At 41.0% G+C, this 26,483-nt stretch overlaps 3 protein-coding genes across 5 annotated transcripts in view; 2 read left to right on the top strand and 1 right to left on the bottom strand.

Annotated features, from left to right (window-relative positions):
- The window catches only part of LOC123775181 (CWF19-like protein 2), a 79,269-nt gene extending 72,939 nt beyond the window's left edge, over positions 1–6,330 (top strand). The window contains exons 27-28 of the mRNA XM_045770134.2: positions 4,873–5,055; positions 6,120–6,330. Coding sequence (XP_045626090.2) covers positions 4,873–5,055; positions 6,120–6,257 — 321 coding nt within the window. The 3' untranslated portion in view covers positions 6,258–6,330. The remainder of the gene's footprint in view (positions 1–4,872; positions 5,056–6,119) is intronic.
- A 1,774-nt stretch (positions 6,331–8,104) lies between these two features.
- LOC123775183 (delta(24)-sterol reductase) lies at positions 8,105–25,730 on the bottom strand. The gene is made up of 11 exons (XM_045770139.2): positions 25,574–25,730; positions 17,271–17,409; positions 16,748–16,903; positions 16,016–16,121; positions 13,627–13,745; positions 13,241–13,335; positions 12,101–12,272; positions 10,982–11,125; positions 10,541–10,738; positions 10,168–10,346; positions 8,105–9,352 (listed from the first exon to the last, which is right to left on the bottom strand). The coding sequence occupies exons 1-11, from the start codon at positions 25,624–25,626 to the stop codon at positions 9,199–9,201; spliced, it is 1,515 nt and encodes a 504-aa protein (XP_045626095.1). The 5' UTR covers positions 25,627–25,730; the 3' UTR covers positions 8,105–9,198.
- LOC123775182 (mRNA export factor GLE1) overlaps positions 14,658–26,483 on the top strand; it is a 54,645-nt gene continuing 42,819 nt past the window's right edge. The window contains exons 1-3 of one of the 3 annotated variants that reach the window (XM_045770138.2): positions 14,658–14,784; positions 15,688–15,821; positions 20,222–20,391. The gene's annotated coding sequence lies outside the window, so the exon portion shown is untranslated. Of the gene's footprint in view, positions 14,809–15,684; positions 15,822–20,221; positions 20,392–26,483 lie in introns of all 3 variants that reach the window. The other 2 variants (XM_045770137.2, XM_045770136.2) reach the window with 2 other exon arrangements.

The raw sequence follows: 26,483 nt of genomic DNA, 5'->3' as shown, positions 1-26,483 counted from the left end.
AGAGTTTCCATGTTAAAGGTTTTAAGATAATATGATTGAGATAATAATATGGCTTCTACTGTCTCCACTCGATCATCCGGACTATATGGGAAGGACCCCCAGCCGGATTATCACATTTTTCGGATAATGGTACTTTTTCACCTACGAGTCCAAAAGTGACCATTTCCAACTATTTTTATACTAGTAACAACATAATTTGAATTGCCTTGCCACATACAATTATTAAATATTCAACTAGAAACCTCAACTTACCTTGTTGGTGTTCGTCTTCTTGATTGATGCCACACATCTTGAAGTTAAAAATTCTTAACAATTTACGTAACCTATACTAACACAACACTAAAATTAACACTTAAAATTACTGTACAGTTCATTAAGCTAAGTTAGTTTTGACTGCCAGCTGCTGAAGCCTCACTGGTTGAGGGCATTTGGGTTGCCTGTGAGGCCTCACTTGTTGAAGGTGCTTGCTTGCACCTCACTTGTTGAAGCGCTTGCATGCCCTCACTTGTTGAAGGCGCTTGGCTTGCCTGTGGCGCCTCACTTGTTGAAAGCGCTTGGCTTACCTATAATGCCTCACTTGTTAAAGGCGCTTGCTTGCGCCTCACTTGTTGAAAGCGCTTGGCTTGCCTGTGACGCCTCACTTGTTGAAAGCGCTTGGCTTGCCTATAATGCCTCACTTGTTGAAGGAGCTTGGCTTGCCTGTGGCGCCTCACTTGTTGAAGGCGCTTGGCTGCCTGTGACGCCTCACTGTTTGAACAACACGTAACTTGTCTTTAATTGCTAGGACAATCTTCTTCCTCTTAACACTTCCAGAACGATTGATGCTGCTACCAGACATATTCTTGGCCAAAAATGTTCAAAATTACTATGAAAATTAAGAAAGTTATTTAAAAAAATATTTCACTAATGGCGCAACACTGTGAGGCCGCACTGGTTGAGGCGTATAACTGTGACTTGTCTTTAATTGTTAGGACAACTTTCTTCCTCTTAACACCTCCAGAACGATTGATGCTGCTACCAGACATAGTCTTGGCCAAAAATGTTCAAAGTTACTATGAAAATAAAAAAGTTATTTAAAAAAATATTTCACTAATGGCGCAGCACTGTGTATAACACGAGGGACGGACGCACATGGGTTGACCAGTGTTGGACAGGTCCACTTGGGGCAGCCATAGCGTTACGTAGGCCGCCAGGAGGAAAAAAATTCACAATATTTTTGAAGGAAACTTCAGCCTGTGCACAATGCTTTTAGGAAACTTATTTATTTGTTATTACATAATTACTAGTAGTTATTTTATTTGTTTTTGGCTATGATTAATTGTTCTAAAATTAAAATTAATGGTAATTCCTGTACCCAGGTGGTCCCTCCTGACGCACCCCTCCCACCCTCCCAACACCACCCACCCACCCCACCCCCACCTACACCATGCGCCTCGAGTCTCGGGCAGACGGGATTAATACCGTATGGCCTGCCTCATGTTTTCATATACGGACAAAGGCACGATTATCTGGGGGACTGACCGGATAGTGTAATTTCTGCAGAAAACCTGCTTTAATCCGGTCCCTGTGGCTATTTTGGCCGGATATTGTGATAACTTTATCCGTTCACGATTTTGGCCGTATAAGGGCGTTTTTCGGATGTTCGAATCCCGGATAATCGCGGGGTTACAGTATTTAAATTAGTCTGTGGCATTTCAGCTGCAACCTTAAACAAGGAACTACTGTTGCCATGGACCTGACATTCCTTCTCTTTGGGTATGAAGCTCCAGGGAACCATAGGGGCTCCGCACAGAAAACCAGCATTGAATGTAATGAAATGCCATTTTCTGGGTGAGCTCCGGAGGCTCCCTGGCAACCCTCCCTCCCACCGGTCAGCATTTTTTTCGCATTGGTTGAAGCTTAGCTTCCGAACTGATGCTAGGCAGCAGTTCAGAAGCTAACTGGGGAAAGCTAACTGGAAGCTAACTGGACCTCACCGGGGGGATCCCCAGTGAGGTCCAGGGTTCCCCCCTCCCCCTCTCGGGGCGGGGAGGGCTGTGCGGACGATCGGCGCGGCAGTAAAGTGTGATGTTTGCTTGTTTCCTTGGGATTGTAGGGAGTTTCTACCTCTCTGTTCGTTTTTTTGTTTTAGTTTTTCACCATGTGGGGTTTGTTTTGTTATGCCTACCTTTCTGTGTGCCTAACCCCGGTCGATGGCAGATAAGGAAAACCCCAACCACAAGGGGGTTTTCCAGGACCATTGCTCCCTGAAACCTCTCTGAAGGGGCCAGGTTCTGGCACTGGTCCTTGGTAGGTCTGAACTCCTTAGCTAATGTCCCGGTCTAATATAACATACATTAGCCCTATAAGCTCCAGGGAGCCTCCGGGGCTCACCCAGAAAATGGCGTTTCATTACATTCAACGCTGGCTTTTCCCTTCTCGAGTTGTCCTCGGACTGGCTTGGGGGAGGAAGTAGAGTCGTTGCCTCCAGGGCCTTCATCTGGGGCGCTGGCTTCCACTGCTAGGGCATCAGTCGCACTGTTGCTGCAATTCTCAGGGAGGCAGTGTCTCTGTTTTTTGCTTCTCACCTTGTCTGCCGTCAGGCCGTGCTTAATCTCTCCTTGGAATCTGCTTAGACCCTGGCTCTTAGGTTTTCTTCGCCTTTTTGTCCATTGCTGTTTGCGGAGTCGGCTGTTACTTAGTTTCTGCAGGCGTTCCAGTCCAGTACTTGGCTGGTTCGGTCTTCTCCTCTGCTCTTTGCATCGGTGTTTATGATGCAGGTGTATCACCATTTGTGTGGTGATCATGTGGCTTTGTTGATGGTGTTCCACCTGAGAGCTTCATCTCGGCGACAGTATGAAGTTTCCAGGCAATCTTTTCACCATTTTCTCTCTCTTCATAGGTCGTCTTCTCTTTCTGATTGGATATTTTGTCCTTTCTTAGCTTTTCAGGGCCATCATTATATGCCAGATACTGTTGCCTTTTATTGTGCTGCGCTGGCGGAGCTGCTCCAGCTTGCTTTCAGGGTGGATGTTACTTCCGCTCCATTCCGTAAGCTTACTAGTGCTTTATTTCACCTCCAGCCTGCTCATGGGCTGCCTGAGCTGTCCTGGTCCTTAGACCGGGTTCTCTCTTTTCTCTCTTCCCCTCGGTTTGTGGTGGCCCCTTGGCGGACCAAGGAGTGGGCCACCAATACGTGCTTGAATGGGACACCATATTATGCTGAATCCTGTCACCTCGTATTGTGTGGTGCTGGTGGAGCTGATTCTGCTTGCGTTCAGGGTGGATGTCACTTCTACTCTGTTCTGCAAGCTTTCTCGGACATTGTTTCACCTCCAGCCTGCTCATGCACTGCCTGAGCCATCCTGGTCTTTAGACCGGGTGCTCTCTTCTCTCTCTTCTTCTCGGTTTGTTCAGTTCAGCCTCTGAACTGGAGTTGGGTAGCCGGCGCGAGATGTCTGGGACTTCTCCCTCCCCGCTCCCAGGAAAGGGGGAATTACGCAGACAGCGGTGCGGTGGCTGTGGTGATGTCCGAAGGATACCTGATCAACCAGGCTGTAACTCATACGTCAGGCTGCGAGTAGCCGCGTCCAACAGCCTGGTTGATCAGTTCAGCAACCAGGAGGCCTGGTTGTCGACCGGGCCGCGGGGACGCTAAGCCCCATTAGCACCTCAAGGTAACCTCAAGGTAACCTCAAGGTACGTCTTGCTTATTTGCTTGTTTTCGATTAGGGAGTTCTGCTTGCTAGTTTGGCTTTCGGTTTGCAATTTTTAACAAGCTGTAGTTTGGTTTGGAATTCTTATCTTTCTGGGTGCCTGAAAGGACCTGGTAGATGGCAGACATAGACTGCTTCCAACTACATGGGGGTGTCTGTAGGGCACTGCTCCTGGTGCCTCTCTGAGGGGGGGGGGACCAGGTTCTGGCACTGGTCCCCGGTAGGCCTAGAACTCCATCGATTGACTGTTGCCACGGTCTAATATACACACATCCGCCCAGTATAGCTCTGGGGAGCCACCGGGTCTCACCCAGAAAATGGCGTTTCATTACATTCAATGCTGGTTTATATGCACAAGTGTGTTTTTGTTACAATGATTTAGGGAGAATTTACAGTACATGCTTGAAATAACACTATGAAGCATATTTTTTAATCTGTTCAATAGAACTCAAATTGACAACTGTACAAAGTAATGACTATTACCAATTAGGGTAGTCAGTATTTTGTACACACGTACTGTGAACCTGCTGGACCTTTATTTTGATGATGGGTTAGAATAAAGACTGTGGCTGGAATGCTGGATAGAAAATGTTTTTGGTTCACTGTCCAACTACTTTACATCTGATGACTGAACCACACACAAGAAAATGGAGAAATGACGACGTTTCCTGTTTTGTGCAGCATAATGTACATCTGACTCATCAGTGTAGTGAATCAATTTAATACAGTGGTTACTGGCTCCCAGCAGCAGCTCATGTCTTATTCCCTTCACATCCACCTTACTCTTGAGGGTCATCAGTTCTAGCGTAGCTGGTTCATCCTTTACCCTTCTTGCTGTGTGTCTTACATGCTGCTTTAGGAAGCATTTATCTGTAGTATCTACTAAGTTCATCCTTCATGGCAAGCGTTGTATATTCTGTCAGTTTCTATGGCAATATAATCACCAAGTGTGGGGAAGATAGATGTGATGCATCAGGCAAGGCCTAGATACTAAGTCAGGAGTGCGGGTGGCAAGCAGTCAAATAATACAAACTTGATCTCCTTTGCAGTTTTTGTTCATTTTGAATTTGGGCAAGTGCTGCAATATTTTTTAACTTAACGTATCTAATTTTGTCCTAGATTCAGCTTCTTCTAATATAGTGAATTTTCATATATGTAATATAAATCTAATCATCAGAAAGCCATAATGGAGTGTGAAGCTGAATGGTCCCAAAACAAGAAGCTTGTGGATTTAAAGAATCGTGATGTCCGCAGAGCAGTACCAAAGGGACTTCCTTACTTTTTTGTCGACTTTGCCATGGATCCGGGTTTTGCTCATGTCATCGAAGATGAAAAGGATTTTCCCAACAACTTTGCTCAGGTAACAAAGAGATTATGCCCACCACCTTCTCCCCCTGTATTAAAAAGATCTAGTAACTCAATACCAGGCCATAAGTGTTTCCAATTCATATGCTTATTGCTTGTATTTTTTATTATATATATCTAGGAATTTGTTTTTTGTGACTAAGACAAATTTATTAACTTGATCTGAGCAAATTTATTTGATTTATTTATATAGACAAGAAGGTACATTGGGTTTGCTAGAGTACATAACATTAATGTTTTTACATTCTTGCAAAGCCACTAACTTGCATGGCAAACCAGCAACTGTAATATGCGTAACTGCAATTCAAATTTAACCTTTCAAATTGTCTGAAGCCACAAATTGGTGCCAAACACCCTCCTGAAACCCACGATGCAACACTAGCTAAGAGGGTTGGGAGGAGGCGGTCACTCCACTTTTCAATAAAGAGTGGCTACTAGATTCTTTCACACGAAAATCAGTTACACCAAGTTTGTTGTGTAAAGTGACAATTTACATAATTACTGTACTGTATATTGAAAATTGTTACAAATAAATTTGTGTGATTTAACCTATGCAATAAATCTAAATTTCCTAAAGTTTTTCTTCACTTGCTGCCAACATCTACTGCATAACAGTTCATGTTTTGAAGGCCAGACATCTGGACGAAAATTACAGGATGTATTAACTTTTCAAGGCCTGGGGAAGGGGGGGGGGAGGATCAGCTTCAGTTAATTTGTATTTAGAGTTTTATATTTCATCAGTTGCAGCAAAAAGGGTTAAAAGAGCAGGGCAATGCCAGTATTAACATGATTAAGACATGTGTTGAATAAAGATTAGTTTCATTTAATTTTGTATTGAATATCTTGCCATGTTTATCAATTTTTTTTACTGTTTCTGTTGCCTAAAATCTAAAAGCAAATTTAAGGTAAATCTGCTGTCACTGTTCTGCACATTTGGTGCTACATAGCCTCCCCGGCTTGGCACCTTCTCTTGGTGATTTCTTACATATTCTGCACATTGTGTTTTGGTTACTTTTCCCAATCGTAGAAAATTATCTGATAATTTGATTTTTGCTGCAGGAAATTGTTGGTGGGATGTTGGACTTGGATAACAAGTTATGGCGTAAACCACGCAGAGAAAACTTTGATGCACAGCGAAAGAAAGTTATGGAGTTTAGTCGCTGGTATAAGGAGTTTGACCCAACACAGGATGATTAAGTCCAATTTATTTTTATATTCTAGGTAATTAAGTGAAAGATAAAATAATAAAGAATACATGAATTGAAAATTATTTAATACTTTAATATACCTTTTTAAAAAGTGTTTTCTGTAGAGGGCTTTCCGAGGAAATATTAACTAGGAAAGGAGTGTTTATGTAATAGTGCTGTAATTAAACCCTTCAGTGATCGCAGCAGTTTCAATTCTTTGACATGATATTGCTGTTAAATGTCATAGCCAATCTGTTAACACTAACGTTCTGGCCCGTCAGCATGTTCACAAGCATTATCATTTGGGGCATTTCAGGGTCCCACTCAGCAGTGCATAAAATGTTTATACTCTTTTTCTGGGGAAAGACCTTCGAGGCTTCCTGAAACTATTACTGACTTGGTGCCATATTACTAGGTGCCGTCAGTTGCGGAGTTCTATTGACCTACTAGTGACCACAGGCCAGATCCTGGTTCCATCAGAGAGGCGCAGGGAGCCGTGGCCTTGAGTACTCTATTTAAAGTTAATCACAATTGCCACCACCAGTGAAGACACCAGTAGGCAAAAGAAAACAGACTACTGCATAGTTAAAAACGAGCCTGTTGCCTCCAAATTTCCAAAAGAACTCCTCCAACAATGAAAACAAACCACCAAAATTTCGGAAAATTGTACGAGCTAGTTGCCCTACCTCACCTTGGGGAAGAGTTAGGAGAACCGGAGCAGCCGGCTCGTCCCACCCATCAGTTCTATTCTGATGATGCTTGGTTGTTGGTTGTTGCTCTGGCAACACACAGCAACCTGTGTGTTTTCCTGTGAGCCCCATCTCTTTGGAGCTGGTTGCTTTGAGTGGTTCATCTGACAAGTTCTCGAGAATTGCATCTCAATGTCATTCACGTTCAGGGAGTGTCCGATGTTCCTGGCAGACGGTCTGTCCCGGTTCCGTCTTCTCCACAGAATGGACCATCGACGGCGATTCCTTCCTTTGGCTTTGCCAGACGTTTGGGCAGCTCGGATGTGGACCTCTTCACGTTGGCTTAGTTTCGGTATCTTCGTCTTTACATGACGCTGTTCCCCGACTACAAGGCCCTCATGGTGAACGTCTTTTTAGTTGGACTGGTTGAGATCGGGGTTTCTTTATCTCTTTTACTTGGTCCAGCTGTTACTCAGTGCTAGCTCATCAGGAGTCTTACAGGGGAGAGTGATTCTTCTGACTCCTTGGTGGCCAGCCCAGCCCCCAGCTGGTGGGAAATCATCATGATCTTCAGTGCAAAGGGGGTTTGTTCTTTTGGTCCTGGTGGGTGTTTTGTTCTGGTGCAGCCGGCCCCCTTTTCTGACGAAGAATGAGTCGGCTGGTTTCTGGAGGAGTTCTTTGGTTGTGGATGCTTAGTTGGTTTGGTCGAGAATGCATCATGCACTTTGTCCGGTGGCAGCTTTACGCTGCTACCTATGGGCCACCGGTTCTGTGGACTCAATGTCCACAGAACCGATGGACATTGAGTCCACTGAATCTTCAATGGACTCTTTGTGGGTTGATCTGGTTTCCATGGTCCCAAGTTCCAGGGCTCGTATTTCTTAGGTTGTCCACTGTGTTATAAAAGTTAGCTAGCCTGATATTAGCCTTTAGGAGTACGGCAAAGTTTGTTCAGTAAATTAAAGAGCTTTTTTAACATTTAAAATTGTTTATCTCTTAGCTGAACGACTAAAATTAATGTTCAAAGAAATTGTATCTATATAAATGTCTTGAAAGCATACATTTATATTTCACTATATTACATGACCGTTTGCTCTATCACTCATAGTATTTCGTATATTCAGAGGAGGAAGGTGTTTAGTATTTTGAAAATAATGAAACAACAGGACATAATAAGAAAACTTTAATCAGGCCAAGTGTCTCCATGGTATGAATCGCGTAGTATTTAGTGTTTGTAAAGGAGGAAGTGGCCTCCTGAAGTTAAATAACATCACTTTCTCTTGCTCTCAAAGCAAAAGGAATTTATTATCTATTATTAATATGTTCATATATAACATTAAAAGCAATCTTAAAATATTGGAAAAAGTTAAAACAATAAAAAAGTGTTAGAGGGCTAAAGAATCCAATAACATTTACTCAGCATAGAATATAATTAAATTTTTGTTTACATTATTCTCTTAACTTTCCATATACACAATAAACATTCACTGCCAGTTATTATAATGTTTAAATATTATTAAAATAAGAAAGCTTTGCTAATTGTTAATGTTTCTTAAACAAAAAAATGCTTTACCTATCTGGGAGGATCCCTTTTCAAAATAGTTGCCAGGGTCCAGTCGTGCCACAGGAAAATGTACCTGCGTACAAGTTCCACCCTCGCCTACTGGGAACCAGAACTAGAATCTGGCACTACTGGACAAGGAAAGAGATCAATCCAAAACAAAAAAAACTCCACCAGAAAGCACAAGTGTGACAACACAAATAGTTTGCCTAAATACTTGTGGCTATATAGTCACACTGGCTTAGTTCTTTTCCCTGATAATTACATCACCTTACTTTATTACTTGTGGGTACGTAGGCTTTCTGGTGGATGTTCTCTCTTCATTTTGGGCTGCTTGTGATCCCTAAGTTCTCCTCAACTATTAAGAGGCCCTGGTTCCCAACAGGCAAAGATGAGCCTTAGGCGCCCAGGCCTAATGCATCTCCCCAAAGTTTGGGTGTATCAGTACTTGGTTATAGGAGCTACCACGGACCTCGCCAAACAAAGGTAGCTTCATTATATTCAACTCTTATCCTGCTAATCATGGCAGTTGAAACATATCTCTAATTGAGTTTGTGCGTGCATTGCTATTATTGCGTACACTACATTTCTACAGAAATGTTCACAGCATGTATGCCGAGTATCTATCAGCAAATATAACAGTGGAAGACATTACCCCAATGTACGAGACTTAAAACTTTGCTAAGAAAATTTCAAAAAACTTAAATACGAGCCTTTCTGTTTACCTTATCATACACCTCAGGAAAAGCATTTTGGCAATTCAATTTTTCCCTCATTTTGTCATACAATGAGTGGTCAAACATCTCCCTGTATTCTTCCCGAGTCATGTATGAATCTGCATACATCATTTGGAAGCTGTGGAGAGAACCAGCATTAAAAGTATAATCATTAATTTTTAATAAATATTGTACTGTATATACAATATATTGTACACTGCTAAAAAAAAGCGATGCATGTTCTCAGTGAATGCCTATTATGAGCACTAAACTAAATATTAAGGATGCATTTAAATGTTTGCATTTTATGGTACAGTACATTGCAAAATATTGTGTATTTAATAAGCTATTAGTCAAATGTATAAAAAAACTATTAGCTAGAAAAATTAAATAAGACACTAAAGGAGACTAGCTACTGTACAGTATTTATATATGCATAGAAAGTTAGAGCACACTGGCACGAAGGCGTGAACACAAACAATAGGCTTGAACACATGCCGCAGTGAATTTGATGCTACTGTAATCATACTATAATTTACCCCCCCTTCATAACTGTCAAATTATTTTATTCATTCTTGTATGCAAATATAATATTCAACACCATTTCGTACATTATTTGAAATTAATTCATCTGCTATTCAGTATACCTCCAACAATGTGGTTAGTATTTCTCCAGTTTATTGGATATTATTCCAGACTGCTGAACATTTTGAGCTCAGATTTTAACCATTTTCAGTAGTATCTAATATGCACTTCAAAGCTTTCACATTCAACTACAATGCAACATATTTTGTTAAACATTTTAATATGTCTCTTCAGTGTTCTTATCCTACTTTAATCAATAGAACAATATCCATATACAAGAAACTTTACTGAAATTCTGGCAAAATAACTTACCAGTTTCTATTTTCTTATTGTCATTATGGCGGCAGTGACAAAAAAATCCCTACTTACCCTTTAACTTTTCTTACAAATTCCTCAATTTTGCGTGTTGTCTGAGTTGGGTCAAAGCCTTCAACGTTTGGTGTGCCATACGTCCCAATATCAACAAATAAGGCCTCTTGTCCATTCAAGGGATGAAGCATACCAGGATTTGCAGGCAATTTGAATGGACATAACCACATGGGATGTATCTGAAATTTACAAGTACTCTACTACTATATCACTGCTTCATAGACCAAATATACCATACTCTTAAAAATTGTATAGACTAAATGCATTAATTCAAATTTAACAAACACATTAGACTTTAAATATTCTGTCAAAGCCAGGGTAGTCACATTGACAAATGTTTTACATGTTACCATCATCCATCCTTTCAACATACCTTAACTTCCTTTTCAAAGACACCAAGTGCTTCCTTCAAATCAGCAAGTGGAACAAGCATATCCTGGATAAAGTGATTTTTCTCGTACAGCTCCTTAATAGCTTGTCCTTGAGTCAGCTTAAGCAGTGATACTTTAGGGGGCACCAGCCACCCGAGAAGATAACGGAATACCACATTGTTGCCAAACGGTATGATATCCTGATGGTTTGGATTAACATAAGTCATTGGCAGACTTTCTTCCCAGTTGTTTCATATGTGTTTTGGCATAATACATTTATTCTCTTCAATGGTAGAAATATTCTAGTGATTGACTAGTTTATGAATATGGGTACTGAGTTTAAACTGCAAGGTGCACTGTTAGCATGAAATGTGAAAACTAATACTGTATGCTTAATCAAATCTCATTTTGAATTTATTCACGATAACATTAATTTTACGTACCTGTATTTCCCAAAAAATAGATCTTGTGTGACGATGGTAGTAATCTCTAATTGGAATGTATTCCACTGCAGCTTCATGATTGGTCAAAAAAGTCTCCACGTGCTTAAAGAACCATGGTTTAAACCATCTCCCAATTTTGTTAAGCTAGAGAAAAAGAAGTTTGTCAAGAGAGCTGAGTGAATAGTATTTTGCATTCAAATTAATGAAAGAAATGAAAATTACAAAATTTCAATTCATTTGGCTATATAAAAATATAACTCTTAGAAACTATTTTTTTAATTTAAAATTCTTCCCAAGCCCTTTCCATCATTGCCTTTCAGTGCTATGCATGCACTGAAGTCACATGCACTGAAGTCACATGCACTGAAGTCACAGGCACTGACGTCACATGCACTGAAGTCACATGCACTGACGTCTCATGCACTGACGTCTCATGCACTGACGTCACATGCACTGACGTCACATGCACTGACGTCACATGCACTGACGTCACATGCACTGACGTCACATGCACTGACGTCACATGCACTGAAGTCACATGCACTGACGTCACATGCACTGACGTCACATGCACTGACGTCACATGCACTGACGTCACATGCACTGACGTCACATGCACTGACGTCTCATGCACTGACGTCACATGCACTGACGTCACATGCACTGACGTCACATGCACGTTACTGGTGTCGTGCCGTCCCAGCACCATGCACGCCACCACATGGTGCCATACACCATGTAAATCCTGCCACTTTGCCATACACCATGTAAATCCTGCCACTTTGCCATGCACCCTGTAAACCTTGCCACTTTGCCATACACCATGTAAACCTTGCCACTTTACCATACACCCCTGTAAATCCTGCCACTTTGCCATACACCCTGTAAACCTTGCCACTTTGCCATACAACATGTAAACCTTGCCACTTTACCATACACCCCTGTAAATCCTGCCACTTTGCCATACACACTGTAAACCCCACCCCCTTCCTACATTATGTAATTGATGTGCAATGAAGTTATTGATTTGCAAAACACTTTACCTTTATGACATTATCTTACTTGTACTGTATGTTAATGTTCATCAGTAATTATTATAGTTTCCATGTGTAGAGTTACCTGGTCAAGTGGGGCCGAAGTACACATGTTGGCAGTCATGACCACCCCAGAGTGCAAGGAGTACATTATTCCCTCCACAAACTGGTTCCCATCAACTCTACTTGTCTCTTCTGTGAAAGTGTTGACAAGGCTATCCAGGGAATAGCAAGGCTTGTATTCCACTCGGACAAACCTGTCAGTAAAGAAGTACACTAATGTAATGATGATGATAGAGTACTAGTGTAAACCCATGTGTACTAGTTTGATCATCATGCATTAAAATATGCACTCTGCTCTTAATGGATTTTTAACATTACAAGTACCCCTGTACAGTGATTTAATGAAATTTAATGTCTGTTGCAAGCAAACTAAAATGACCTGACATTCAGTCACTGGAAACCTAACCTTTATTGGCTTTGTCTAATTGTATCCAAGGAATTTTATATTAGTAATGTCAATGATAAATTTTAGTTTCATTAGCATAGTATTTAAATTCAATACACAGGATTTCAAAATTCTCATTGCAACAAACAGCAATTCCCAGGCTGGTCTCTCTTTAGTCGCCAACAATATTGCCAAGTAGGGTGGAAAGCTCATATCCCTTTCATCATTGCACATGAACAAAGAAATTGCATTAATGTGATGTATCTATGAGAAACAAACATGAAATAAAACAATTTTTTTCTCTTTGATCATTGCTTCACTCAGCCAGGGAGGTTTTCACAAACAGGTATGCCTACACCTGGTGCTTCCACTAGTGTATGTGTTGTTTGGGTGGATATAAATAGGGGCTGCCTCTTATGGGCCGACAGCCCTTCAACAGTTACCTTCATTCTTACGTTCTTCTTATGTTCCAAGGCAACTCGTGGGTATATAATGTTCCAAGTCTCATCTCTTCAGTAGAGCACCTCGTGAACACGCACTGTGCAGAGTACCAGCACCACACATACACTAGTATGAGAGCACCACGACTGCCACAGTGGTTCATTGTGTTTAAAATCAAGCTTTACTCTTTGGCAATAAATAGTGTAATTAAGAACTCTACCAAGCATTTCCCTGTCAGAGTAGTTCATTTTGCTAGTCTTTTATGCATATGAATACTGTACTATCATTTACAGTATTTAAAACAATCATTTACCTGTGGTATAATAAGAAACTTACCTCTGAGCAGGAATAATTTTAATTTCAACTGCAGTTAAAAACCCAAGAGTACCATATGACCAGGGAACAGAGTAGAACAGGTCTCTGTTTTCATTCTGGAAAAATAATTATATAAATTTCATAAAATAGATTTTTAGCTTAAACAATTATCTAGTCTTCCTCTAAAAGACAGTTTTAAAAAGTTTACTTTGTACAGTAGTTCATTAATGAATAGAACTTTACTTTTTCAAAATATACCTGCACCTTATAGTTTGATATTGCGTAACAACAGACTACGTAAAGTATGTGACACTAGAACAGTGTGAATTGCAAATAAAAGCTTAAAACTACTTGATACTGGAGCACAACATAACCCAGGAGTTCTGCAAAGTGATGCAGGATCTCACCTCTGAGCAAATTATAACAGAGCCATCTGCAACAACTAATTCATATGCTACACACGTGTGTTGAAACAGTCCCATCTTGTGTGATGATGTCTCTATGCCTGTGCCCATTACCAATCCACCTGAAGTGGATTTTTTGCAGATTAGTGTACAAAAATAAATAAGAACACAATAACACGCAGTATTGTATGAGTATGTAGAAAGTCTACTGTTGATTAGCATAATTTAAATCACCCATCAAAAGACAGATCTGGAATAATATGTATGTTAAATATGAATTCTCCTTAGGCTTTGCATATGCTCATTGGTTTACAAACTGATGCTGGATTAATCTTATGGTAATGCAGCCCATTTTCTTAGGAAATCTAGTTACAAATACCAAGGCCTGGCGTACGGCTGTGTGGTGGTGTTGGAAGCCGTTTCTAACACCACCACACAGCCGTGCAATTTGACAAAACTTTAATTTGTGTCGAAAACCAGGCACAAATTCAGAACAAAAATTATCTGAGTCAGTCAAATTCACTTAGATTCCATCTCTTATCCATGCTCTCAATGAATCTAACTGACAAGTCACCCAAACCATTTGTTCTAAAAAAAAGTAATGTGCTTTGTAAAAGCCTATGGACAATACTGTATACAAAAAGCTAAAAACCAGAGCATTTTCTGGGGGGGGGAGTCCCTTCGGCTCCCCGGAACTATCCAGGCTGATATGTATATTATTAGACTTTGGCATCAGTGTGAATGGAGTTCTAGGACTACCGGGGACCACGAGCCAGAACCTGGCCCCCTCAGAGAGGCACGAGGAGCAATGACCTTTAGAAGTGCACATTTGTTTGGAGCATTCTATGTCTGCCATCGACCTGGCAGAAAGGTAAGTGCCTCAAAACAAACACCTATTCTGATTAAAACTGCTACTGAAAGCTAACGAGTGGACAGAACTCCCCAATTGAAAAATGAGCATGACGTCACACGTGCCGCGCCGCTTGTCTGCGCAGCTCCCCCCCTCCCGGGAGGGGGAATGGGGAGGCCCAGACTCCTTGTGCCGGCTGTCTACCTCTTAGTTCTCGGCTGATGTGATGAGGTTCGGTCGTGTGGCTCCAGCTCCTGATTCTCTCCGCGTTGTGCTGTGCCTTGCGTCTAGTACTGCTGTTACGGTGGCATGTGAGCTGGGAGTAATATTCACAGGTACTCGGGGTGCATGTGCTTAGGGTTCCCTTCCCTAAGTTCCCTGTAAGTACCGCCCTTGAGGCTTGGGGTTATCTTCCACAATTCACCTTGGGGTCTACCTATGTTGGTCTTTTGCTGCTTGGTAATTGACCGCCCTGGGAGTGTTGTAGAATCCTCCTCCTCCTCTGTTTACCTTGGGGTAAGTGGTAGTTTCTGGACGGGGGGGGGGGACCCCTACAGCTACAATACAGTACTGTATATATATATATATATATATATATATATATATATATATATATATATATATAATATATATATAATATATATATATATATTATATATATATATAATCTTGAATGAGGACTGTTGTTAGCGTATGGAAGACGGTGAGGAGGAGGAGGAGAGGTGTTAGTGTTTGGAAGGAGAGTTCCCTTCCATTATAACATGAAGCAGTGATGACTTTACTGGGGTACTCTCTCTAAGTGTTGCCTGCATACCACTAGGACCTGCTTGTTGCTCGCTGCTTGTTTTTCTCACTAAAAACATGTCTAGCGACACTTGTCTGAAGTGAGACATCACATTGTCATTAATAAAGGTTAACACAACGGCCTGCTACAGCTTGGATTTGGATGACAACTTTTCAGCAAAACTTTGCAATTCTTCCCATAGTTCACATTTTCTTAATAAATGAGTAAGGGACATCTTCTACTCTACATCAACAACTTGTACCATTTTCATGTTTACGAATGATCTCTCGTTTTTCCTCTATGGTCATCCTCACATGTTTTCTTAGGTTGAACCCTACCACTTACTTTCTTGGGACCCATGGCATATATAATGATTACTTTTATGTTCAAAAAACAAAAACACAAAAATAATGATCTTCTTTACCAGCAGGATCGTCACTGTGGGCGGCTATGGAAAACTGAGGCGGGTTCGGCCGTGCCGCCAGGAACCACGCGATCGGTCGACCCATACGCGTATCATATTGCATTTTCCGAATGAAATTTACGTCGTAACTCGAAAAATTCGTAAGTATGGGCAGTCATAAGTCGAGGTGCCACTGTATAGAACACACACACTTTATAACACCCGATTTAGACCTTGCCACAAATGCCTCATTACCATCGTGTTCACACCTTTCACCACCCTCGGGATGGATTCGAGAAACAAGAAAAACTAAATTACATTTTAGTAATGGTAATCATATAAAAATGTGACTTACCAATAGTTAGATCATCCATCTCTGGAACAACGGGAATAGTCCAGCCCACATCAATAAGGGCACGAGTAAGTTGACCCATTGTTACAAGTGGCTCACACCGAACAGTCTACGGTTTCCACAACAAAGTTAATTTCTTAAAAACACATTGTCAATTATGCATTTCATACAAGTCATCCTTAAAGGACAGTATAATTATCAAATATATTTTTGGACATTGATATTCAGGTATTTTATATATTGCTTTTGTGTCATAGATTTAACATGAACATTAATAAAAATGATTATTAATTAATTTTTCTAATTATTATTATTATTTAGTAGAAAAATGATTACTGGAAGAACATTACAAAATTTGATGGTGTGTGGGAAGACAGAGTAAGATCACCAATTATAATTGATGTTGGTTTTGATTCTTAGTGTGAAATGTATGGCAAATTTAAGGGTGTTGGTTTGACTAAATGCTTCCTATGCTACCCATCTAGTACAGGAGATGTATACCCCCATGAAAGTAGGCAATGTGGTAATAATTAAGTGCAAAAAGGGAAATGGTACAAGAGAATTTAATTCACTACTGTAAATAAACATTACTTTGTAAACTTGTGTGACTGAGCTAAATGCAATGCTGGGCTTGTACCTCTTTAAACATGGTTCGAGTCACACTTTACTTAAGTTTATTAATAAAATGCTCTATATAGTAGGGTATACAATAAAATTTTCCACATATTCACTTACCATTTTACATATATCAATCTCCAAGATGTCTACCATGTTTATTGCAACCTTGTAGAATTTTTTCTTGTAGGCTCCCTCTCTGAAGCTTATTGTCTGCCACCCCGGACGAGCAGTGCACATGGGGACATCCTGCCCACTTGCATGCCATTCCCTCACCTTCGTGAAAGGCCATATTCATATTTAAATTGTTTTCACACAAAAATTTAAATAGCCAGGATTTGAAAAAAACAATTTAGTGAAAGTTTCAAATAAATAAAATATACCTTATTAAAAGTTTCAAACATTTGACTTGTCATTACTTGATAAATGTAATAGTAATATTGATTTTTATGCAATATTTCATAGCTTCAGTCTTGCCTAAAGCATTTCATACTACAATATGGACTCTATAATTGTATACAGTATTTGTTACATTTCTTTATTATGACATAAATATTTAATCAATATATTCAGATAAAATGTTAAACTAATTACTATGTAACTATTGTTGTATAGTAAAGTAGTGTGTTTGGACTGGACAAACCTGTCTCTGTACATCCTTGACCCGGCTCTCGTGGTGCCGGGGAGCAGAGCTGAGTCTGAAGACGAGCCACGACCGAGTGTAGTAATAAATATCATAAAAGAATGAAGCTGGGAGTAGGAAAAATATCACGATCACCCACCTGCAACAATAAGAAATTAAGCGTCTGAAAAAAACTGATCTCCATTCTGAAGTGTGTAGACTACACAAAAGAACATATGTGAATATTACAAATAAACAAGAGCACATACCTAACAAATTTGATTAATGTACTGTAATAATTTGTAATTGTGATAGTCATTACTAAAATATATAAATTTTCTTGTGGGGGAGGTCCCTTCGGCTCCCCGGAGCTAACCAAGCTAATATGGATAGATTAGACTTTGGCATCAGTGTGAATGGCGTTCTTAGGCCTACCTTGAGGTTACCTTGGTGCTTCCGGGGCTTAGCGTCCCAGCGGCCCGGTCGTCGACCAGGCCTCCTGGTTGCCGGACTGATCAACCAGGCTGTTGGACGCGGCTGCCGGCCTACCGGGGACCAAGAGCCAGAACCTAGCCCCCTCAGAGAGGCACGAGGAGCATTGGCCTATAGAATTGAACATATGATTTGGAGCATTCTATGTCTGCCATCCCTCGCGGTCACTTGTCCCTCAATAGAATTCTTGGTGACTCGGACACTTTTGATATCGTTCGCATATCAAACTTTTGATAAACGTTTGATATGCGTTTCTGTTCTCGTATTGGCATCCTTGGTGATATTTAGCGCCCTCTGATTATTCCGCACATTTGATGGTGCTACATAGCCTTCCCGGTTTGGTGCCTTCTTTTGATAATTACTTACTTATGTCTGCCATCGGCTGGATCAGGCACCCAGAAAGGTAAGCGTCCCGAAACAAATCCCTATTCTGGTTAAAACTACTACTAATATCTAAACGAATGGACAGAACTCCCCCAAATGAAAAAGAGCATGACGTCACATGTGCCGCGCCGCTTGTCTGCGCAGCTCCCCCCCCCCCTCCCGGGAGGGGGGGGGAGCCCCAGACCCCTTGTGCCGGCTGTCCCCTGCTTGATACCTGCTTGATGGGGTTCTGGGAGTTGTTCTACTCCCCAAGCCCGGCCCGAGGCCAGGCTTGACTTGTGAGAGTTTGGTCCACCAAACTGTTGCTTGGAGCGGCCCGCAGGCCCACATACCCACCACAGCCCGGTTGATCCGACACTCCTTGGAGGAAACAATGTAGTTTTCTCTTTATCTCCACGGTTGTTCCGGAAATATTTCTGATGCTCGCTGGGAGGACGTTGAACAACCGCGGACCTCTGATGTTTACAGTGTTCTCTGATTGTGCCTATGGCGCACCTGCTTTTCACTGGTTCTATTCTGCATTTTCTTCCATATCGTTCACTCCAGTACGTTGTTATTTTACTGTGTAGATTAGGGACCTGACCCTCCAGTATTTTCCATGTGTATATTATTTGGTATCTCTCTCGTCTCCTTTCTAGTGAGTACATTTGGAGAGCTTTGAGACGATCCCAATAATTTAGGTGCTTTATCTCACTTCAGTTCTCGGCTGATGTATATAGCAAATGGTCGTGTGACTCCAGCTCGTGATTTTGTGCTTCAGTGCTGTACCTTGTGTCTAGTGCTGTCTTACGAGGTGGCGCGCGAGCTGAGAGTAATCTTCACAGGTACTCGGGCTGCATGCCCTTAGGGTTCCCTTCCCTTAGTGCCTGTAAGTACCACCCTTGGGGCCATCTTCCACAAGTCACCTTGGGGTCTACTGCTGCTTAGTCTTCTGGTGCTCGGTGATTAACCGCCCTGAATGTTCGGGGGGGGGGGGGGTCATCCTCCCTTGTTTGCCTCGGGGTGCGGGGTAGTTTGCTCTGGTAGGGGCGCGGGGTACCGCACAGCTAGTTATCACCTATTATTATAGTGGCTGGCTCTCTTCCGCCTGGGTACGTTCACCTCTTGCGGGTTTTTTCTTTTGTTTTTGTCTTCCTACCTTGTTACGTTTAGGCCGGAAGAGAAACAATCTTCGTAAACACACAGTTTATTCTCAACCACAACAACAATGACGTTACAGGTATACGTTGCATAACTTACGATTTACAAAGTTATAAACAAAAGAGCATCTGCTCAAAACATGCTACACTTAACGTCTGTAGTACTTAACCCTAACATTCCTCCCCTTTTAGTTAAACTCTACCCCTACAGGTTAAGTTTATCAGGCGGTCGTATGATTCCTCCTGATTTTCTCAACTGGGGCTCCAGACCTGTTACTTCTGGGAACCTTCTTCTGAATTACTAACTGTAGAGTCCATAGGGTTAACTGTATCCCCATTACCCTCTGCTGCCCCTTGCTCTGCCTCCCTGTCTCCTGCAGGTGCTGCTTCCCCTTCATTATTAGGATGGGTATCACTAGTTGCCCCCCCCCCCCACCTGAAGGGTCTTCAAAACTCCGTGAACCTTGGCATGAGTTGATCTGCATGCCTTTTCCAATTAATGTTCCCAAAACTCTGCACTTGCACGATGAAATTCCTGCGTCTCAAGACTTCCCTAATTTTTCCGTCTACCCAACGTTTTCCACTTCCAAAATTCCTTGCATATAGTGCATCCCCCTCGTTAAACAACAATTCCTCTCCCTGAGTCAACTGACTGGTCAAGCTAGTTACCGATTTCTCTTTATCTGGATCTGTCTTTACTGCTTCCATGTGCACTTTAAAGTGCCTATTAAACAGAAATTCAGGAGATTTACCAGTAGTAGAATGAACACTTTTCCTTTGATTATATAAAAATCTACAAAGCCTTGTATTAATAGCACCTTCCGTAAACCGCTTTAACCCTTCTTTCAAGGATCTCGCTGCTCTCTCCGCTAGACCATTCGAAGAAGGATTATAGAGGGCAGGTGTTACATGTTTAATACCATTTTTTTCTAAAAGAAAAATCCTCCATTTCCCCAGAAACAATACAAGGATCATTGTCTGACACATCAACCTGGAGGTTGCCAGACTGTGAGAGGAGACGGCAGCCCCAGGCCGTACTACACACCGCTGGCCATGACCCCACTGACAGTATCAAGGATATCTACACCGCCCTCTCCATTGTGTAGGAAATACTGACGTGTATACAGGTTTGTTCAAAGTTTAGCTGAAAACTAAATATTCAGGAATATTATGAGGAGAGGGGACGAGAACTGTCTTATCCGAGACGGTTCCGGCTTCGTCTCCCCGTGGAGGCCAGTATAGAGATGATGGCAGCGGTAAACTTAGACAGTCTGCACGAAAACATCAAAATCAGATTTGCTAGTATGAGGTGGCATTATTTAGGTAGTTGTTGTTGTTGTCAGAATCACAACTTTAGTAAACAAGTTTACAGTTTTACCTAAACAGAGAAACAGTAAGTCCTAAGAGAGGGTTGTTGTGCTGACCAAGTCATGCACATTACCATATCTCTAATATTACTTTGTAAATATAAAAATGTTATTTGCGTTGCTAATATGTATATAGTTCTACTGAACTGCATGTATTTAAGGTACTCAGTAAATGTTAAGTCTTAATCAAATTAATCTTTGCTCTATATTTAGCGTAGTTACTGCATCGAGCAACCTTAACGTTTTCTTTATATACGAGTATCACAAGTCTACGGTATTGATGACTCATGTTTCACTAGACACACTTGGTCACTCCGGATAATTACTGCTGGGTCTGGTTAGTAACTGAATAGGTGAGCGTGCTCACACTCAAGCTACAGCTTAATCGAGCTTACTCTCCCAAAACACACGTAAAAGCGAATATCAATATTAAAAACAAATATATTTTGGTTTCAATTATTACTATCCTCATTAAGTTATATTAATACGTTTCTAACATCGGGCACAAACCCTCAGAATTACTTGTTTTAAGTAACATTAACGAAAACATGTCTTTCACTCACTCTTTAGTGAAACTGAAAAGAACTATTTGGTTCGTCATGAGTGACATTTGGCACTAGCAAGCAGGAGACCAACAGCAAGTCATAAGAGGGCACTTGCAGCACCGACCCACCAGTGGGACGTGGTGTGGGCGGAGCTTGGCAACAAGCAGCTGGGCGGGTCGTTACCAGGCCCCGCCCACTCAGGCCCCGCCCACTCCAAATGGCGTCCAGGTGGCGGGGTGGCAGCAACCTCTCGCCTGCTGTGCTGTCCATCTTGGGCTCCTGCTAAATGTCACGTCACCGTGCCAGTGCCACCCAGTATACTCGCCCAACTGTGTACCTATACCTATAGCGACTCTCGTATTAAATTACCATCTATATATATTATATTATATTATATTACATATATATATTAGTTGCAACTGACGTTTTAGGAACTATTCAATTAGCGTGAAGCACAGGGAACACTAAAGTGTGTACATGGAATGATTAACGTCTCGGACAGAGTGTCGTCTGATGGTAATCTTGGGAACAAAGTCCACAACTGACCAATATCTTCCTCAGATAACAGTATAGACCCCGCGGCCACAGTTCTTATATATTATTTATATATATCAGACCGTCTCTACGTGCACAAGTCGGGAAGATTATGAAATCCCGCAATAGTATAGTCGGGTTTACTCTCGACTCACAATCGGGAATTCCGGGCTCGAATCCCGGGTGGGACAGAAATGGTTGGGCACGTTTCCTATCACCTAGTGCATCTGTTCACCTGGCAGTAACTATAGGTACCAAGGAGTTAACCAGCTTGTTGAGTTGTGGAGTTGCATCATGATGTATTAACGAATTCCATTCGTTAATACGAATGTCTGTCTCCCTCGACAAAACGAATTATTATTAAACTACTATAGCCTATAGGTAATAAGTTATGGGAATAGTGCAAGTGCAAGAGGAAGTGAGAAGGGTAAAGACCTATAAGCAAATCCCCGGTGGAGGGGGGAAACAAATGGGCAGAGTTTCTTTCACCCTGATGGACCTGTTCACCTAGCAGTAAATAGATATCTGGGAGTTAGACAGCTGCTACGGGCTGCTTCGTGTGTGTGTGTGTGTGTGTGTGTGTGTGTGTGTGTGTGTGTGTGTGTGTGTGTGTGTGTAGAAATTAGGATTAAGTGCTTGCCCAAAACGCTATGCTTGCTAGTTGCTGTACTAGAATGTAAGAACTCGTGTGTCTATAAATAAATAAAAATACATAAAAAACAATATTATCCAAAAGATAAGATTGGTAGTTATTTTTAGCTACTTGCAAGTTTTGCTTATATTTTAAATGTTAATTGTGTAAATTTTTGCAAGTTTCCCATCTAAAAGTATATTATTTTTATAAAATATAATCCTATACAGCTATACTGACAAAAGTCAGAATTTGTAAATTATGCAGTAACATTTTAGGAACTATTCATTTAGCGTGAAGCACAGGGAACACTAAAGTGTGTACATGGAATGATTAACGTCTCGGACAGGGTGTCGTCTGATGGTAATCTTGGGAACAAAGTCCACAACTGACCAATATCTTCCTCAGATAACACTATAGTCCCCGCGGCCACAGTTCTTATATATTATTTATACATTTTCTGTGCTTGAAAGAAAATCATCTCCATTGGATGGGGCATTAATTTATTATACTAAAATTTAGTATTAATAATATTGACATTTATTAATTATAATTAATTACAGCTTAGTTACTTTCATGCACCTAGCACTCGTACATTCTTCCCCTAACTCGTCGAGCAGTGTGAATTTATTACTTAAGTAAACATTAACGTAGTCTCAATTAATAATGTATTAAATGAGTTACAGAAGTTAACTAAGCTATGTATACTAAGTGTAAGCCTAACACTTTGGGGGGTTCTGACGGAGCATGCCCCATAAAATAAAGCAATAAAACATGTCAAAGAACAATTTATCAAATAATTGAGATAACTAATCATGTAGGGAGTAGTTAAGGGTGACCGATACTGATGCCGTAAGTGACCCTAGTTGTTGCGGACACAGCCCAACGCAACTCAATAGGCAGATGTTTTTCTCCCATACGGAAACTTTGCCCGCTTGTCTAAAGCAGGGTCATGTCTTGGTGTATACATTCGTTTTTCACAATAGTTTTTGTTTATTTGCTAAAAAGTAGGATATATCGAGAAACGATTTCAATATTTAATTTATCCTTTTGTTTCATAAGTCAATTTTTATAAGTAGAGTTTTGCGAATGTCGCTTAAAATGTAAACGTTTATACCATTACATGAACAAGATTCTATGGCTTAAATATTTCGCTCAATTGGTGAGGTAAGTGGTTGGACTTACTTCCGGACTTGCAGCTCTGCCCGTAGGATGTGTATGGCGAGACCACTGTAGACCCGCCTCACCACTGTGGTAGACCACCTACCCCTAGACTTGCTCTGGTACTCGCCCACGCAAACCTATCACGTTATCCGGGTAATCTCCTTGAAGGTGGCGCTAAAGTCTTCAAATATCGCCGGAAAACATAACGCGAGACGACTTTTACAGGAAGTGAGAGGCGTGGGTCAACTGAAGGTTCAACTACTAGGCTAATATCAATCTTATATTGAATATAAGGCCCAGAAATGAACAATAACCTTGACAGTGATCGTATGGGCTTATATCTTGATGAACTTACCATCGAAAATAAAGATGAATCTACCTACGATTGTCCTATACAATAGGTTTATATTTTGCACATATTATTAGTTACTGTATAGTTTAATTAGTTTGTAGCGGTGGAATGGTGGTATGATGGGTTCAGGAGGTAGACTCCAACTTTTCTATGATAAACTCAGACCCAAACCCACAAACTCTATATAATGTTGTAAATAACGAATTAAAAATGTCCACTTATGGATGGCAACCAACAAACTCACACTAAACATAAAAAAAGACCTACTACATCTTATTTGGCAGCGAATCATTAAATGAAATTCAGCTTCAGATAGACAATGTTAATGTCAGCAATAAGTGATGAAAAGTTCCTTGGCCTATACTTAGACACGAGACCCAACTTCAGCACCCACATACAACACATAGCCAAAAAAGTCTCAAAAGCTGTCGGTAAACTCTTTAAAATCAAATATTACGTTCCAAACTCTGCTCTCCCCTCATTATACTACGTGCTACTCCATCCGTATCTTACTTAAGGTATCTGTGCATGGGGTTCAACCACTGTAAACTACCTCAAGCCCATCATCACCCAGGAAAAATCTGTTATTAAAACAATAACAAACTGTGTTTTCAGACGACACACAGCCCCTCTGTTTAAGTCCCTAAACATGCTAAAACAAACTCACTCCAAACCTTCTATTGTACCATTCACATGTACAAAACCTTGTTCCTAAATGCAAATTCTGATCTGAAACTCTTCCTTGACCCATAATAGTATAATAGAATAATAGTAATAAAACCCATAATCACCACACCAGAAATAATTATATCTTTGATATCCCCAGAGTCAAACTAAATCTGTGAAACCACTATGCTAATTAGGGGACTTAGTCTACTGAACTCACTCCCTAACGAATTCAAAAGCTGTCCAACCATCGCCTTATTCAAAAGTAAAACCAAAAAGTACCTAATTCCACCCACATAGTTTATCACCTAATGCTTCAAACTCGTACTGTATCTTGTGCTACCCAACCCCTCCAATATATGTGCCTAAGACATACAACTTCACCATTGTAGTCACTGCTATCATCTTATATCATCGTTGTTATGTTGGACGCAAATTGTACACCAATGTGTCTATTAAGAATACACAAATTATGCCACAATGTACCTGTTGATAATCCTCAAATTTTACTACAAATTACCTACTTAAAATTATCTGTTAGATTAAGGACCTGCCCGAAACTCTATGCATGTTGTTGGCTTTACAAGAATGTAAAAACATCAATGCTATGTACTCTCATAGACCCAATTTTGTGAATATATAATAATATATATATATATATATATATATATATATTATATATATATATATATATATATATATATATATATATATATATATATATATATATATATATATATATAATGTGTGTGTGTGGCTTCAATGCACAGCAGTACAATTATATAATTATAATTCATAATTATGTCTTATTAAACAACTTATTCACAATACAAACAAATTAGCTCCCTCGCACCTTCACTCAGAGGGCGACGTTGGTGCCCACTGGCCGAGTAGCTTATTTGTTAAGCACAGAGTTAAATAAAACCAATATCAACGAAATAATACTATGTAAATATTAGCATATAATTGATGAGAGTAGGTTGAGTAAAGTAGGAGAGAGGTGTGTGGCCCAGGCTACCTATGGTGTGGCAGATGTGAGAGGAGACCTACCGGTAGTGAAGCAGGAGGTACTCCAGCCACCCAGCACTGGCAGCCCGCGCCATTGTTACTGTCTCCCACTATTGTGTGAGGGCCGCAGGCGCTCCTGGTATACTCTGCTGCCCCTCCTACACCCACACTCACCGCGCACCCCTCTCCCTCACGGTGTCCCCCCACGGGCACCCTCCTCCCTCTCTCTGTCCCCCCACAGGTACCCCCTCTCCCTCACTGTGTCCCCCCACAAGGCACCCCCCTCCCTCACTGTGTCCCTCCACGGTGCACCCCCCCTCCCTTACTCAAATTCAAATTCAAATTCAAATGTTTATTTAGGTAAGGTACATACATACAAGAGATTTTACAAAGAGTGATGGATTTATAGGTAGAGCTAGGACATACAATGTCTAAAGCCACTATTACGCAAAGTGTTTCGGGCAGGAAAAACTTAAATGACTAAAGCTTAATACTAATTGAGCATAAAGAGTAGAATGAAAACAAGAAATGAAAACATAGCTGAAAAAGCAGCACAAATACAATTCTGTCGACAAACAGCGCTCTTTAAAAAAAAAAACAGACATTGGTTGACAGTAGAGGGTAAGGTAGGTTACAGGGAATTTATTAGGTATAGCTTCGTTTTTATCTTAAACTGGTTGAGAGAGGTACAGTCTTTAACATGGTTGGGAAGGTCATTCCACAATCTGGGTCCCTTGATTTGTGGAGCATTTCTAGTTTGATTAAGCCACCCAAGAGGTGGCACGGGCATGAATAGCCCGTAAATACTGCTCTCGTAATATTATTCAGGGGGTGGGGGAACTATCAAGTGAAAGCGCCAAGCAATTACGACTATATAGCACTCGGAAGGGATCAGGATACGGATTTGGGATGGAACGGGGGAAAGGAATGGTGCCCAACCTCTTGAGCGGTC

Source organism: Procambarus clarkii, chromosome 92 (assembly GCF_040958095.1).
Source record: "Procambarus clarkii isolate CNS0578487 chromosome 92, FALCON_Pclarkii_2.0, whole genome shotgun sequence".
NCBI classification, from domain to species: domain Eukaryota; kingdom Metazoa; phylum Arthropoda; class Malacostraca; order Decapoda; family Cambaridae; genus Procambarus; species Procambarus clarkii.
This window is presented reverse-complemented; position numbering and strand designations above follow the sequence as displayed.